Source organism: Neofelis nebulosa, chromosome 2, assembly GCF_028018385.1.
Source record: "Neofelis nebulosa isolate mNeoNeb1 chromosome 2, mNeoNeb1.pri, whole genome shotgun sequence".
NCBI lineage: Eukaryota > Metazoa > Chordata > Mammalia > Carnivora > Felidae > Neofelis > Neofelis nebulosa.
The window spans coordinates 97,391,712-97,409,405 of record NC_080783.1 but is presented as its reverse complement, the minus strand read 5'-3'; the positions used below and the strand labels follow the sequence as shown (position 1 = coordinate 97,409,405).

At 37.5% G+C, this 17,694-nt stretch overlaps 1 protein-coding gene across 6 annotated transcripts in view; it reads right to left on the bottom strand.

Moving 5' to 3' along the window:
• The window catches only part of NCKAP5 (NCK associated protein 5), a 980,982-nt gene that overhangs the window by 608,825 nt on the left and 354,463 nt on the right, over nucleotides 1-17,694 (bottom strand). For all 6 annotated transcript variants that reach the window (XM_058715464.1, XM_058715465.1, XM_058715463.1 and 3 more), the window contains one exon: nucleotides 14,101-14,174. In XM_058715464.1, the coding sequence (XP_058571447.1) occupies nucleotides 14,101-14,174 (74 nt within the window). The remainder of the gene's footprint in view (nucleotides 1-14,100; nucleotides 14,175-17,694) is intronic.

Genomic DNA, 17,694 nt, shown 5'->3' with positions numbered 1-17,694 from the left:
ATTATCTCAAGCACACCCTCTTCTACATTAGAGGCTAGAAGCGTCAGAACATCCCTTTCTAGTGTTGAGTTGCCAACTCTCAGGTTCTAACTTACACAACTGGTTAACTAGTTCTGTCTTCATGAGTAACTCAGGATGTGGCTAATCCCTTCTCCACACGGCAACTCACTGGAGTTTTCACACAATTATAGGTCTATCCTTCAGTTTTCTATTTGTCAAACTAAATAACTCTAATTTCTTTCACCATGATTAATTTATTCTGCACATCATACCATTCTAGTCACTGGCCTTCTTGACTTTTGATGGTCTGTTATGTCCTCAAATGAAATCTGAAATAAATATCCTTGATACAGTGTCACCAGCAAGAATACCACATAGGACTTTTAATTGCCCCGTTCGAGAGAATCAGTTAATATGTGTTAGCTGAATACTTATTATGCTCAACCTAAGCTAGTCACCATTTAATATATAGCAGAAGGCCAAGTGCTGACAATATCTGTACAATTAAAATTAAGGTACATGGGAACAGTTCTGGAGTTTTTGTAAGATGTGAATCATTACATGTACATTTGTAGTATAATCCCAAGTTAAGGGAAGATCAGAAAAAGAGTGGAGCCCAGGCAGGCTGAGGAATCCATGGGACGAGTTATAGATCAGGAAGACCCAGACTGTAATTTGAAGGATGATACAAGTAGTCTGAAATGGAGACAAGGACAACAAGAGAGAGAGTATGTGTGTAGCAATAATCAGTAATAAAGGAGGTCAGGGTTGGTAGGGACATGTGTAGCTAGATATAACAATATTCAGATTTGTACTGTACCATTTCCCATAGTACTTTCTTTCTTGTATTCTATTTCTGGGTATTTATCTGAAGGAAATGAAAACACTAATTTGAAAAGATATGTTTACCCCTATGTAGTTAAAATAGCCAAGATATGGAAGCAACCTGAGCATCTATTGATGGATGAATGGATAAATAAGATATATATTTATAAGTATTAGCTATGGAAAATTATTCAGCCATAAAAAAAGAATGAGGCCCTGCCATTTGTGACAACATGGAGGTGGGGGGCACTAAAGGGCATTATGCTAAGTGAAATAACTCAGACAGAAAAAAAAAACACCTACCATATGATTCGGTTTATTGTGGAATCTAAAATAAGAACAAGACAAGATAAAACAGAAACATACGAGTAGAGAGAACATAATGGGATTTCCAGAGGGGTGAGGGTAGAAGGAACAGGTGAAATAGGTGGAAAGGAGCAAGTGTTGCACACTTCTAGCTATAAAATAAGTCATGAGGATGTAATATTCAGGTCAGGTAATATAGTCAATAATCTTGTAATAACTTTGTACGGTGATATGAGTAAGTAGACCTATCTTTCTGATCCCTTCATAATGTATACTAGTAACAAATCACCATGTTATACACCTGAAACTAATAATGTTGTATGTCAATTATAACTCAATAAAAAATAGTAAGTAAATACATATGCTTGACTTTGCTAAAAAATTTCCAGGACTCTGATTTCCACAGGCATGTAATCTGGCAAACTAATCCGTGAAAGAGTACGAAGAACTAAGAGAGTAATGTTAGGACTCTCATCAAGTGGCAAAAGTAAAGATTTCAGAGGTAATTTTCTGGGTACCCAATTTCCTTTATTTCAAGCATGGGAATTCTAGGCAGTCCAGTGGGAGAAGTATTTTTGGATAAATGTAACTTTTGGTACATTTTAAATTACATCATCTTGGTAACAAATGGTCCCAAAGGCCAAAGTCCTGAATTTTGTATCTCATCCAAAGAATTTCTCTTTTAGAGTGGCCTTCTATAACTGTACCCATTTATATCTTCATTTCCAAAGCAAAGATACAAGAAAAAAATCAATTAGACAATAACAATGAATAAATCCAGGTAAATACACATTCTGGCTTTCAATTAACCAGCGAGTCTGTGAATCTCCAGGGACTACTGAAGAGCCATCATAAGACAATTCAATTTCCCTTAATAGGGACCATAACCCCAGAGTTGCTTTTTTTTTTTTTTAATTTTAATATTGTGCAATTGACTTTTCTTATACCATGCTGTGCTCACAGCCTCTGTGGAAACTTAAACATTATTCAACAGGACAATTTCCTGAAAAACCTTTTGAAAGTGGTCACAGACTGTGACCCTGCTCGGGTGCCCTGGGTCTGCCAGCATGCTGTTTTATTACCTTTGGAAGTTTCCATGCCAAAACACAGCCCAAGGATTAGAGCGTAAAGAAAACACGGTCCATATAAATAATGTTCTGCCTTCTTTCGAGAAGGGAAACTGTCACCTTCCACTCAGTAATCCCTTGTATCTGTCGCTTCTCTCCCAACCTCACCTCCCAACCCTTCAGGAGTCCTACAAGGTAATCAGTAAGAATTACAGATTGTGAACTCTCAGAAAGGACTGTTGAAAACACTTTTTTCACCCCTTTCTTATATCAATGGGAAACCAAGCCCCCAAATGCCTAAAACCTGTCTCAAGACCGGTCTTGGTCTTGGGCTGTCCCAAGACTACAGCAAGTGGCAGCATCAGCACCTGCAAGCCACGAACTAGGAAGGATCTGTTACAAACTTAGTAATAGTACAGCACAGTCAGCAAACAATCTGAACAGAGACACTGATGATACTGTTGAGCCAAGCAATGCCAGCCCTAACTAGTCTGAAGTGGAGAGCAGCAATATTTTAGAAGAGAGTGCCCCTTATTTGTAATTACGTTCTCTAAAGCACTTAGCTAATAAAACGGCAATTTCCTTGTACTTGTTGGCTGTTCTCTTTACTCACCTTTATTTTCCCCCACTGTTTTCCATGTCACTAATCCCCTGAAGACTCACGCTCTGTTCAGTAGCCTAAGTCAATGCTATTAGGTTCAACTGCACTCTGACTTCAAAGTCAATGTCCATCTTCATGAAATTTCTTACAACCTTCTCTGCAAATACCCCTTTCTAGCCTTTTAGATCAAGCCTTCATTCTGTTTTTAAAAGTAACTTGACATGTCTAACATTTTTCTGCAACTCACTTTTACACAAGGTGGAAAAGAAATAAACGCTTGTGATTTCAGGTTTTGATTTTTAGCATAGATTTTTTTTTTAACCCATCATAGTCTCTTAAGTCTTTTCTTTCAAAATTTAAGATATTCTTACATTGCTTCTATTGATAAGGTTCTTTGCAGCTCAAAATTGGTAAACAAAGGGAGCAAACACTGGGGGCAGAAATACCAATTTAGAGCCTCACCCAGGATGTGCACCCATCATGCAGACATGGCACACCTTAAAACTTCTTACTGTATGACTGCCTTTTGAAAAAAGCATAAAGTAAAAGTCTAGTAAAGCAAGCACACTTCATGATATTTATCACTAATAACACATGCACCTCTTTATTAAGTGTCCCCATTTTTACTTTCTAAGAGTAATTGTCTTTAAATAGTGTGCCCCCTTTAGCATTTGTATGCCATACAGGCAGATGACTTTTTACTAGACTTCTTGACTTTTTTCTTGCACGGACTACAAATGAGCTCAGCTCATCCCCAAAGAACATATAAGCCCTTAATAATTTCTCTTCTTGAATCATGATTATTCCCTTCCATGGCTATAAAAGTGATTAGGTTGTCTAAAATATGAATTAGTAAGTTACAGAGTTGACTAAAATACTTCAAGTTGTCTCTGTGGTTTTGAGGTAAACAAAGTTTCATGTTTGAAGTTTTAGGTCTTAATATAAGTGCTATGAGACACAAGAGTAATAAGAAGATCTGCTTCTTTGGGTCACAGACCCTAGGGGTACAACTGGCCCTCACAAGGAAATCAGAAAACAAGCATGATTCAGAACTACCTGGTTGGACCTGGTATAGTGGCCATTTAGGGTGAGGACAGAGCCACCGGTACATGTCTGGAGTATTCTTGCTGAAGTGTTGTCCTCCTTAACTGGACTTAATTAGTAGAGATCTCCCCAATTGGTAAAACAGAGTTCATGGAGTAATGCAGGATTGAGAACTGGAGTGGTCTTTCTCTCCTAGGCAGATGGTTACAGATAGCGAAAACCTATGATTATCTCTACAGAGAGGACATGTACGATACTTCATGAGTGAGTATTCAGTAAAGAGCAACGCCAGATCATCAAGGCAGCCGGGTTCCATAAAGCAATCTCCTGAGGGCTCCTGGGCCATGAAACCAGTCAGAGGTTGCCAACCTCAGCCAACCTGACAACAGACGTTCTTATCTTAGAAGTTCTTTCTGCCCTGAGATACCCAGAGTATGCCTTTACCAACTACTTTACAATTTCAACCTATTCCTGATTCTTTGATTCGAGGGCACACTTCCATCCTCAGCTCTTTGTTGGATTATTTATGAGTTCTAATTTATAATTCAAAAGTATTCAATATGCCATATAGTTAAAGCCTGAGGGGGAAAAAAATTACAGTTTGCATTTCCTCTTTTCAGAGAGGCCAGATAGCTCTCCCCAGAGTTAAGAGGGTGGAAGTGAGGTTCTAGAAATCCCTGCTTGCTGCCAGCCCTCTAAGTACAAAGATTCACAAAGAATGAAGGTGTGTGTGTGGGGGGGGCAGGGGGGGGGGGAGTAGATAAGCAGAAAAAGGCAAAAGTAAATTACTCCTTTTAACTTCATAGTAACTCACATAGCGATATGTAGTTATTGCCTAATAATCAATTCCTTAAAAAAAAAATCACAAGTATGCTTAAGCACTAACAGGTTAGTAATTTTGTTCCATTAAAACTAAAATTAAATAGAAAGCTAGGGTAATTACCCCTTTCATTCCTTCTTCCACCAAAAAAAAGGCACTTCATCATTTCTTACTGTGGGTGTACTTCAGCCTCAACACACGCATTTAGATCAAGTGGGTCATTTATATTGTTGCCTGCTGGAGTTTTTCTCCTTTCAACTTAGTAGGGAATATTTGGTATCTTTATTACCCTAAATAAATCTACAAAATGCCTTTTGCTTGCGCTCTTCGTTTTAACTTCAGATAAATAAATCACATTAGGTTCCTGGCCGTCATATTAAAATAAGCATGGACCTAAAGATAATAAACGTGTTTTAAGCCAAATGTTTTCAGATTAGATAAAGGTAAATTTCTCTGGATGACCCCCGAATCCTATTGATGTTGAAATATTTGGGGGGATTTTGAGAGTATTTCTTGAAGGAAATAAACCTGTTTAAGCTAGAAGTAGAATTAATTTCAAATCACCTATGGACCTGCGTGTATAAAAGGATTCAACACAAGCTTCCCATGGCAGCCATAAACCCATCTTTCAAGTGGGGATACTTCCCCAGTTGTCTTGAAGGGCAATTTTATAGCTTCATGGGTTCACCTAATGCCTTCATCTATAGTGTGCTTTATTAACCATAGAAAGCTCTAGACCTGAATTTCTCATCATCTTATATACAGTTGTATTCCAAAGTCTTAAAGGCCATGCAAACTACATCTATTCAGTAACTGATTCTCCCTCTGCTCTCATGCCCTTAGATTTGCTCCTCTTCAGGAGTCAGATCCAACAGCCCCTCCTCAGGGAAACTCCTGGACTTCTGAAGGACAGTCTCCTAAAACCTGTTTAACAGATTCTTCCCCCTAGGCCCATTGAGTGACCTTGATAAATTTAAGTGAATTTTCTTTCAAACAAGATTTGGAGTGAAGAGAAGGAGATAAAACCCATAGGGTTGTAAATAGCCTATTTTAACTATTTATTAGGTTAGGACCTAAATAGACCTTCTGTGCTGGAGTAGCACAGTCCTTTAAAGGGTGGACAAATTTTATTTAAAAGGGGGGTGGGGGGAAGGAAAATCCCGTATATAAAGTTGATGCAGAGTTTCACTGTGGCATTTTTGATGTCTCCTTGCCCCAGAAGGCCTCGGTTCAAATACTAGGCAATTCCCTAAGTAGTTAAACATGTAGACCACATACAGGTCACCTAAATAAACTATAATGTTGATGAATCCTCAAGTACAAGGTCAGATATGAACCTGAATAATCTTCCTGTTCAGTCAATTCAGTTAAATTTCTGGGCTTAGTTCTATTAGTCCCTTCTGCTACTGAACAGAAGTCACCTTAGAGACAAGAATGCCACTTCACCCGGGTCTTCAGAGCTGTGAGAAGATGCCTAAATGCTTCCTTGTCCCTTTAAAGCAGCACCATCAGGCTATAGTAAGTATCCTTTGGGATATGGTTCAGCCCACCAGCCCCCTGCACATTGTCTAGGGATGACATAACTGGTGAAGCATGTGGCAATACCCAATTTCCAGAGCTCTGATTTATTCTCCCTTATGCTGGGCAGAGGGCATGACTTAGAGGCAATACTCTTATCTTGGCAGGGGTTTGAGACTGTCTGCATCTCTAAAACAACCCCTGGTGGGTAATTGAGAAATGACATTGATGGGTTTCCAGGGTGGCCCTTGTGCTTACACTTGCCCTATAATACAGCTATGATTTAGAAATCCAGCCCAAGGGTTGAGAGGAGGGGAAGATCATGCAAAGCACGCTAGCCCTGGTCTCCTTTGACCCCGGCAGAGTGAGACAGAGGTGCAGAGCTGGGGGACCATGTGCTCTTATTGAGTTGGCATAGCATGAGGTTTGCTTTCAGAGCTTTTATTGCTATTAGAGAGCACTGAGCTCTCTCTGTTTGCTGCACATTTTATCCCCCAGAGATAGACTCTTTTTCTCCTGAAGGGATTTAGAAAACAAATCACAGTTCTTATTTTATTTGGTGTCCACCATTAAGAATTCATGCAGAGCAGTTTTACTTGTTGCCAATTAAGATCTCCCAGTGGAAGTCTATGATTACAGCAAAGGCAACCTGTTTAATACTCGGCATCTCCTTAGTCTACATAAATTAACCCCATGAGGGTAGAGATGGGCTAATTCTTAAGATACCTGGATAATTTGATTTTAAAATCCAAGATACACAGAAGGTAAATCTCCAAGAGCTCTGGGCTGGATTTTTCTCAGGGCATATGTGCTTGCTTCTTCTTCTTACTTCCAGTTTACAACTATAAGTCAATTTCTAGGTAACCCATGAAGAAAGCATTTTCTTTTCTCAGGAACAGAGTAAGAGTATGCAGCCTCTCTATAAGCAGTTGTAACATCACTCACATTTTACTGAAATTGAGATCAGAGCTGAAATGAACTGCAGGTACTTGTGCCAATTATTTCCACCCAAAAATGTATAAAGACATTGAAATTAGGAAGACCATCAATGAGTGTTTGAAATGTGGATCATTTCATTTGAGTGTTCACACTTAGATAAGCAACATTTTGAAACATGAGAATGAAATACTTTTTGCCCATTTTTTTCTTATCTCTTAACTTAGCATAAGAATCACAGATAAGCGAGAAAGCAAAAGTAAAAGTCTATTTTAAAGAATTTTGGAAACAAAAAAAGACCCTGAATAGCCAAAGCCATCTTGAGAAAGAACAAACCTGGAGGTACCACAATCTCAGATTTTAAGATACACTACAGAGTTGTGGTACCCAAAACAATATGGTTCTGGCACAAAAAGAGATACACAAATCAATGGACCATGACAGAGAGCCCAGAAGTAAATACATGAATATGTGGTCAATTAATCCATGATGAAGGAGGCAATATACAATCTCTTCAATAAATGGTGCTAGGAAAACTAGACACATCCATGCATAAGAACAAAACTGGACCACTTTCTTATGTTGTGCACGAAAATAAACTCAAAATGGTTTAAGGACCTCAATCTGAGACCTGAACCATAAAACTCTATTAAGAAAACACAGGCAGTAATCTCTTGGACACCAGCCTTTACAACATTTTTATGGTTATGCCTCTTCATGCAAGGGAAACAAAAGCAAAAATAAACTAATAAGATTACCAAAGTAAAAAGCTGTGGTATAGCAAAGGAAACCACCCACAAAACATAACAAAAAAAGCCACCTATTGAACAGGAGAAGATATTTGCAAATGATATATCTGATAATGGGCTAATATTCAAAATATATTTTTTAAAATGTATATAACTCAACATCAAAAACCACAAATAATTCAATTAACCATGGGCAGAAGACCTGAAGAGACATTTTTCCAAAGAAGAAACACAGATGGTCAAGAGACACACGAGAAGATGCTCAACATCACTATTCATCAGGGAAATGCAAGTCAAACCCATAATGAGATATCACCTCATACATGTCAGAATGGCTAAAATCAGAAAGAACTAACACATTTTGGTGAGAACTTAAGAAAAGGGAACCTTCATGAAGTTGGTAGGAATGTAAATTGGTGAAAACACTGTGGATAACAGAATAGAGGTTCCTCAAAACAATAAATATGGAAATACCATATGGTCCAGTAATTCTACTACTGGGTATTTACCAAAAGAAAACAAAAACACTAATCCAAAAAGGCATATGCACCTCCATGTTTACTGCACCATTATCTACAAGAGTGAAGATATGGAAGCACCTTAAGTTGCCACTGATAAATAATGTATGATTTTACACACACACACACACACACACACACACACACACACACACACAGGAATATTACTCAGCCACAAAAAAATAATGAAATCTTGCCCATTTGTACCAACATGGATAGACTTAGAGAATGTTATGCCAACTGAAAAGTCAGAGAAAAACAAATACCATATGATTTCACTCATGTGTAGAATCTAAAAAAAAAAAGAAAGAAAAGAAAAAAGAAACAAAATAGAATCAGACTCATACAGAGAACAAGAAGATAGTTGTCAGAGGGGATGGAAGATAGACAAAAAAGTTTAAAGGTAAATGGATCAAGAGGTACAAACTTCATTTATAAAATAAATAAGTCAAGGAGGTATCAAGTACAGCATAGGGATTATAGTCAGTAACATCACAATAATGTTGTATGGGGACCAATGTAACTATACCTATGGAGGTGAGCATTTTGTAATGTATAGATATGTTGATCACTATGTTGTATACCTGAGACTAGTAACATTGTATGTCAACTATACTTCAATATTTTTTTTTTCAAGTTTGGGTACACTAAAATTATAATTTTATCATTGGATGGGACAGGTCTCAGTGACTTTTATATCAATCAGGGATCTATACATCATTTGCAATTAGATATCTTACTTCCCTTGATCATGTAGGAAACCATCACATTTCACATTTCCTCCTTGAGGAAGCAGGAGTTAAATGCTTTACTAGGGCCAACATAGCCAATGATCAATAGTTGTTCAGATTCTTGAAGTTTGGTGCTGAGGCTTGGGCTGCTCCTCAGGAAAATGATGATGAATTAGAAATTGCATTTTTCCTATATGTACATTTCCCTCTTACTAATAACCTGCACTCTTCACACTATTAGAGGACCTTTAATTACAGTATCCATCCCAGTAGCAGTGAATTATAGGAAGAGGGAAGAAATTGTTATAACCATGTTTCCGTATATATTTCTGTATATTCTGAATATATTTCTGTATATTCTGTATATTTGGTGACTGAACTGGATAGATCACTATTTCCCAAAATATGTTTCTTGGAATTTTGGTCAGAATAAATACTGCAAGAAAAATAGGATTTTTTTTAAGAAGTCAAAGTTCTCTTTTATACTCTATTTCTGAAACTCATAGCACATGTTAGCCATTTAAATTGCTCTGAGAAATTCTAGAATTCAAACAATTTTAAAACTTGGTTTTACCTAATATATTTCAAATTTGGACACAGAGGAACCCATTTATAAAAATCTGAACACTTACCCGGGGTATTCATTTTTCTTGGAATGGGATTAAGAAAATGTTCATAGATCATTTAGATCACAGGTTCTCAACAGGAAGGAAAGAGGATTCTGACCTCTGGGAAACATGTAGAAAATGTCTGGAGACATTTCTGGCTGTCACAATACAGGGGGGGAGAGGGAGGTACTGGTATGTGGTAGGTAGAAGCAAGACATGATGTTAGATAACTTATAATGCACAAGACAACCTTACTTTTACCCCCCTCCCAAGATAATGGTCTGGCCCCAAATGTCTACAGTGCACTGACTGAGACTCCCTAGCATAGATACAGCATGTTCAAATGGGACTCTGATCTGGGATCTGTAGACTAGCAGGTGGCACTTTGCATTCACCAGATCTTGTCATTTAATGTTGGCCATGCAGACCTTGTTCTTTATGTACAGACTACTGATAACACTGTCTCCAAGTCAATCTATGAAAATCTGAAGTGAACACTTTGATATCATCTGGTGAAGTTATCAGCAAGCTGTTAGGTATCTCTTTTATTTTACTGATTTCTAACTTATGCTCCTGAAAGCTTTCTATGATATATATGTATTAAATGCTACAAAGTGATCCATCTGTATAATTAGAGAAAAATAAGGTTAAACATGTATCTGTAAATATTGCATAAATGTATTATTTTAACCATCATGTATTTCAAATAATCTCAGTGTTCAGTAATCTTAAAAACTAGCTTTACTGATAGCTTCTTTCTACAGAAAAGGAAAATTATTCCAGAGAAGACACCCCATGGCCAGTTTGGGAAGGCCAGGCCTAGAGTCCAAGCCTCCAAAACTTCTGGTCCTCTTTCCTTTTCTATAATCATGCTGCTTCCATTTTCCACACTTAATTTTATATGTGACATGAAAGAGTTATTAACACCATAAATATTCATGAATTCAATTTGTATCTCCCAACTGTTTGTGTTTGTTCTCAACTCTTAATTTGAAGCTGCGAATGGATAAAGGTTTCTATCAAATGTTACCAGAAAGACATTCTCAGTAGTCGTTTTCTTATAATCTCTCTTGTCAGTCAGATATATTTAGCCAAATCAGAAATGGCAGCAGATGATACAAAAATCATTAAGTGACGGGGCATCTGGGTGGCTCAGTCCGTTAAGTGTCTGACTTCAGCTCAGGTCATGATCTCACAGTCTGTGAGTTCAAGCTCCGCATAGGCCTCTCTGCTGACAGCTCAGAGCCTGGAGCCTGCTTCAGATTCTGTGTCTCCCCCTCTCTCTGCGCCTCCCCTGCTCATGCTCTGTCTCTCTCTGTCTCAAAAATAAATAAAAACATTAAAAACTTAATTGTCAAAGAACCTTCTTATGCTATTCTTAATCTTCCACATTAAAACAAATGAACATGCAGAAATTTAACATCCCACTTCAACATCTAGTAAACCAGTTGTCACCAGGAATGTTGATTTTTCTTCATCAAGCAGGGAGGTGCAGAGCAAACTAAGTCAACCCAGACTTGTGGTCAAATCTTACACTGGATTTTAAATTCTGACTCTACCTAGTCAGATGAATTCACACAAGTTTTCTGTTAGTGTCAAAAAATGTCTTTTCTGAGCTAAATGACAGCTCATTGCTAGACAGCTATATTTAAACTTCAAATTTCTTTGCAATTTGAAAACCAGAGACAGATTATAGGTCTATTTCAGTAGAATACTAAACAGGGCCCCCAAAATAACTAGTTATCTTGAGAGTATGATTATGACAATATATCTGTGTCACAGCAGATGTTTTATGCTATAAGAAACAATGACAATCTATTAAAGACTAGTGGGCCCTTCTATAAAAATAAGCAAAGACTTAATTTTTGTATCCCATCTTGTATCAATCTTCACTGGGTCCCATTCTTTTATCATTAGCCAAATAGCAACAGTATGCCATGTGTCTATCATGCTTTTGATCAATACTCAAACACTATAGCCATCAATTAATGCTGACTACAATTATTGTTAGAACATCTAAGCATTCAAGATTTGTCTATGTTATATGTAGGTTGAAGTATAAATGGGAGGCCATCAATTAATATCAGCAGCAATGATAATAGCCCACTTCATGAAAATTATAGCAGTTACAAATCAAAAGCATAATAAAAATCAGCAAAAGTTTATACTGACTTATGGGGACATTTGTTTAAGTGTGCTTGAGACATGACATGCTATTCTTATGATATTCTGCACATCACCGATTTTACCCTAAGTCAAGAAAGTATTTTTAAAATTTAATCATAACCAGAAAGAATTTCCCACCTTGTTCACTGTCACTGGCATATCCCTCACCGAAAAACAATTTGGCTACAGTTGCAGTTATGATATTGTAATAACCATCAGAAAGCCTACCACTTTAAGTCAATCAAGATCTGCTTATAAAATATAACCAAGTATAATTTCATGATTCAATAAATAGTATATAAATCTGCTATTATTGGTTTTCATTTTCTTTTCAATACTACCCATTCCCATCTTCTCTCAGGTAGTTATTCTGACTATTCAAATGCCATTGCCCTTTATTGTTATTCAAATGAAGCCTTTTTATTAGATCCTCTGCCACTATATATAAGGCTCTACTTCTCCAGCAGCAATTATTCTATTTCTGAAGGAAAATAGAAGTGATTGCACACAAAATTCTGAGATCTTCCTTTATGTTAGGTTAAGTCTATGCCTGAAATTGGATTTTCATTTCATCCTATCCAAGAAGACCAAAAGGTTTTTTATCAGCTATCTTATCAAAGCAGGAAAACATTCTTTTCCATGCAGGTTTTTTTGGTTCAAAACCCATGAAATCATAACTCCTTCCCAATGATGTATTTAAGACACACTTACTGACCAAATTAAACTCTAATTTGTTTCATCAGGTGGTATTCATCTTTTTTTGTATATATTTTTCTTTAAAAAGATAGTGAAAACCAAATATCCTTTATAAATAGTTGGAATAAAATTTATAATTCATTTAAATAACTTTTACACCTTGGAAGAGATCTATGGGAAATATAAGCCAAAAGATACATAACTATAAACACACTGTTGCCAGTTTTATTAATACAATACACTGGTTAACAAAAGAAAACTTTATCGATACCAGGTTATAGCTCTAAAAAACATATCTAACAAATATCACACAGTTATATAAAATTAACTTGTATGTCTGTTAGCAGCAAGCAGACTCAAAAAATATTTTCTTTTGTTGTATCCTACGAGAAGTTTTTCCATGCACCAAAATAGACTGTCTGTTACTATAAGCACAGATCTGTTCTTAAGCAGGGAAACTGATATAAAGCACAGAACAAATGAAATTATTAGGCACTTTGCCTAAGAACTACAGTCCCTCAGAGAAGACAAATTTCAAGGTTATTAGGATTTGTTACAAGATGAGTGAAGAAAGGGCAGAACAGCCTAGTACAGAGACCAATGATGATACATTTGGATGAGATTGGACAAGAAAGCCACAGGGTTAGCAAATATTTACCCACCATCTCTGTATACAGAGAGAGTACTCTCCTCCACCCATGCTGCCAAGAGATAAGAAATAAAGGACTTCAGGGGCTTACTGACCCTGGGGAGAAAAAGCTAATTACATTAAACAATTCTGGCACTATGGGAGGCATCATGTGATTCAGCACTAGCATATTTATTCCAGATAACAGGAGCCGTAGGAATTTAGGAAAAGCAACCACAGATTCCATAAGAGCACCTATGCAGAGCATGACCACATAGAAAATAACATCATAACCATTTTGATCAGCCTCAATTCCCAAGAGGCCCCAGGGACCAAAGTCTTGAAAATATGCCTTTTATGATATTAACTTTTTTTTTTTCCAAATTACCTATACCAATGTTCTCCCATAACTTTCTTTATCAAGAATCAGAGCCCACCAGGAAGAACAAAAAACTAAACATGAGAGGCCTATAGAATAGCATTCTTAAAATATCCTCCTTTCATATGAAGAGAAGCAGACATTTTAAGCAGCTGTATTCAACTTTTTAATTACAAGAAAACTCACTCTTTAAGCAGGCAAGGGTGAGAGAATTTGGGTTCTAGTTTCCACAGTGTAAGTTTGCTGTGTGGCCTTGGACAAATTAATTTCCTGACCTTGACAAAGTGTCATGATTTGAGCAGGTCCTTGACTTAAGCACAACTTTTGGCACTATTGCTTTACTTTCATTAAAGGCATAAAATTCTCTAAGGACCCTCTGGTGATTTTTGCTTCCAAAGGTGATTTTGACATCAAGTGCAAGAAGAAACAGTTTACCAACTCCCTGACTCTGTGATCAACACCAAAGCTATCAGGCCTGCTATAAGTTAAAGGCATGGATTTCACTCACCTCCATAGACTTCTGTGTTGTTCCTCGAGCTGAGTTAGAAGATGCTCAATGTATTTATTGGAGTCCATGTATTCCTGCACATGTAGACACACAAAGACAAATAAAGCCTCATTACAATAGTCATTGGAATTTGGATTATATTTCTCTTTGCAAAAAAGATTTTTGACAAAATAATCCCTGATCCCTCTCAGTTCTAGGAGTCAATGCATCTGTGACTTACATGCAGAGTTCCTCATAGATAAATATTTTCTCCGTAAATTTGGATCATTCTATAAACAGAGAATTTGACTTCTACAAAGTTAGCATAAAAGCCCTCTTATTCACAGATGAAAGCTAAATTTCATGGTCATCTACACTGTGGTACACATATTTTACTATATAAAAATAAGTAAGCCAATGATGCTGCTGACCTTAGAAGAGTAAGAATAAAGTAGACAATACAGGTCTTGATTACACTGGTCTTATTATAATTACTTCCTAGTAAAAACACTACTTTAAAAAAAATTTAGTATTTATTTATTTTTACTGTCTATTTATTTGAGGCAAGGGGCAGAGAGAGAGGGAGACCCTGAATCTGAAGCAGGCTCCAGGCTGCAGCTGTCAGGACAAAGCTTGATGCGGGGCTCAAACTCATGAATGGTGAGATCATGATCTGAGGCAAAGTCGGATGCTTAACTGACTGAGCCACCCAGGCACCCCGAAATATTTATTTATTTATTGAGAGTGAGAGAGAGAAAGACAGAGAGTGTGCGCACACGCATGAGTGGAGGAGGGACAGAGAGAATCCCAAGCAGGCTCCTCACTGTCAGTACAGAGCCCAACGTGGGGTTCAATCCCACAAACTGAGATAATGACCTGAGCCAAAATCAAGAGACAGATGCTTAACCAACTGAGCCATCCAGGTGTCCCTGAAAACACTACTTTTGAACTATATAGAATGCTTTATATATTCACTGAGCATACTGTTTGCAATGATGAAACATGTCCATTTCCCTTTATCTCTTTATATAAAAACATAGTCTAATTAGTTTGGGTTTTTTCCCCCCTTTGGTCTCCTAGAAAGAAAAATCTACCTTCTAAGAAGATATGAAAACAAGGTATATATTTTTTCAATATGTCAATTTTTGTCAATCAAAATGTTTTCAAGAAACATTTCTGAAAAAATAATGAATTCCCTTAGAACATGAGATTTATAGAAGTTTAAAGGTTATTAAAATGATTTTTTAATTAGTGATTTCTGAGTATGAGGTTCATATGCAATAGTTTCATTTGTCATCTATCAAGCAAAGCACAATGTGTAAAATTTCTGATGATTGATTTCATCCTGAACCTGATACTTCTTTTACTTGTCTTTGAACATCTAGCCTGCAATCCTCTGTGTTTATAGTATATCTATACTATGGAAGAGTATGCAATGATTTCTGTGTTAAGGTACCCATGAAAGTTACTGTTTTGTTTCTTATGGATTTGAGATAAAATGAGAACTTTGATTAATAATGATTCTTTCTGAAATAGATTTGTTTTGATTAAGTGCTATGTATAATCTATTGCTCCTATAAGAATATGCATTATAATGAGGGAGGGTAGAAACTACACAGTAAGAAGGGAGCTGATATTTTGGAAAAAGTCCTTTCCTGAGTTTCTGGACCTAGATCTGCTCATGTAGCCCTTTTTACCTTTCTACAATATTTCAGTTAGACTAGATAGCACACCACATCCTTTCTTAGCTAAAACTGCTAATTCTCTAACAGTATAACTTTATTTCAGATGATTAGCTAAATAATATTCTTTTCCAGGTTAATAATTTAAACAAGACCATTGAGCATATTAAATCCAAAGCAGAAATCTGTTAATGAAGAAAGTTTTAACAGTTTGTAGATATGGTATTATGTATCCTGATCAAGATTTAAAGATTTAGAACACTCAGTTACCAAAGACATTAATTTTCAAATACACCCATGAAATAAATTTTAAACAGGTTCCAGTTAGAAACAAATACATAAATCTCCAAGTCATTCATTCATTCTTTAACTCAATTGTTTTTTTTTTCAAAATCTATTATTCTCCAAATGCTATTCTAAGTTTGGTTCATAGAGTAATAACCAAGAGGGAGAAAGTTCATGAAGGAAACACACCAGTGATGAGAGAATTTAAATGGGGAAGGGCACCTCCCTGGTATAAGGTGGTTGGAAAGAGATCCAAACAAATGATATTTGAGCTAAGACCTGGAAGAGAAGAAGGAGGTAGGCATATAGAGAAAAGAGAGAGGAGTGAAAGGAAACAGCATATGCAAACATCCCCAATATGTGGTGCTAAAGGAACAGAAAGGAAGGCAGTGGGGCTGGAAACAGTGACTATAGTGTGGAGTCTAAAATACAGTTAGCAAGCTAAGCGGGGCCAAAGCATGAGCAAGCAAGCTCTGGAAAACGGTTTGCGCTAAAACCCATGGATTTGTTATTTTGTTCACTCTTCTTAGCTCAAGCAAGAGGATGAAGCTGAAAGGTATGTGATTATAGATAGGATCTTTCAATCAAGAGTTAGGTTCAAATCCTAGTTTTGGTACTTACCTAGCTATGTTCCCTAGGTCAAATTATTTAATCTCTCCAAGCTTTATTTCCATCATCTTCAGAGAGAGAGAACTCATAGTCAATTTACAGAGGTGTTCTAAGAATTTAATAGTTTAAGTATGCATATATTATAGTGTCTGCCAAGAGGTAAGCATAGGCTTTTTCATAATACCACTCACCTCTTCTCAAAGGCAAATCACTTCACAATGTGAAGGTAATATCCATTTTCTCTTATCTTACCCAACATCAAATTTTTGAGTGTATGCTTCTTCAATTACAGTTGCTGAATATTAGAATAGGATGTTAGACAGAGATGAATAGTAATAATACAGATTTTCAACCATTAAATGTAGGGGCCGCTGAATTGGGATTTACAAGCTATTTCAAGTAATGATATGGGCTGTTTCAATTTAAAGTAGCTTCACCTGGGGTGCCTGGGTGGCTCAGACATTTGAGCATCCAACTCCTGATTTTGCCTCAGGTCATGATTTCAGGGTCATGGTATCAAGCCCACACTCAGCACAGAGCCTGCTTAAAATTGATTCTTCTCTTCTCTTCTCTTCTCTTCTCTTCTCTTCTCTTCTCTTCTCTTCTCTTCTCTTCTCTTCTCTTCTCTTCTCTTCTCTTCACTCCCTCTCTCTCTCTCTCTCTCCCCCTCCTCCTCCCCCTCCCTCCCCTCCCTCTCTCCCTCCCTCCCTCTCTCTCTCTCCCTCCCTCCCTCCCTCGCTCCCTCTCTCTCCCTCCCTCCCTCTCTCTCTCCCTCCCTGTGTCCCTTCCTCCCTCTCTCCCCCTCCCTCCCTGTCTCCCCCTTCCTCTCTCTCCCCCTCCCTCTCTCTCTCCCCCTCCCTCTCTCTCCCCCTCCCTCTCTCTCTCCCCCTCCCTCTCTCTCCCCCTTCCTCTCTCTCTCCCCCTCCCTCTCTCTCTCTCCCTCTATCTCTCCCTCCCTCCCTCTCTCTCCCTCTCTCCCTCCCTCTCTCCCTCGCTCCCTCTCTCCTCCTCTCTCCACCTCCCTCCCTCTCTCTCCCTC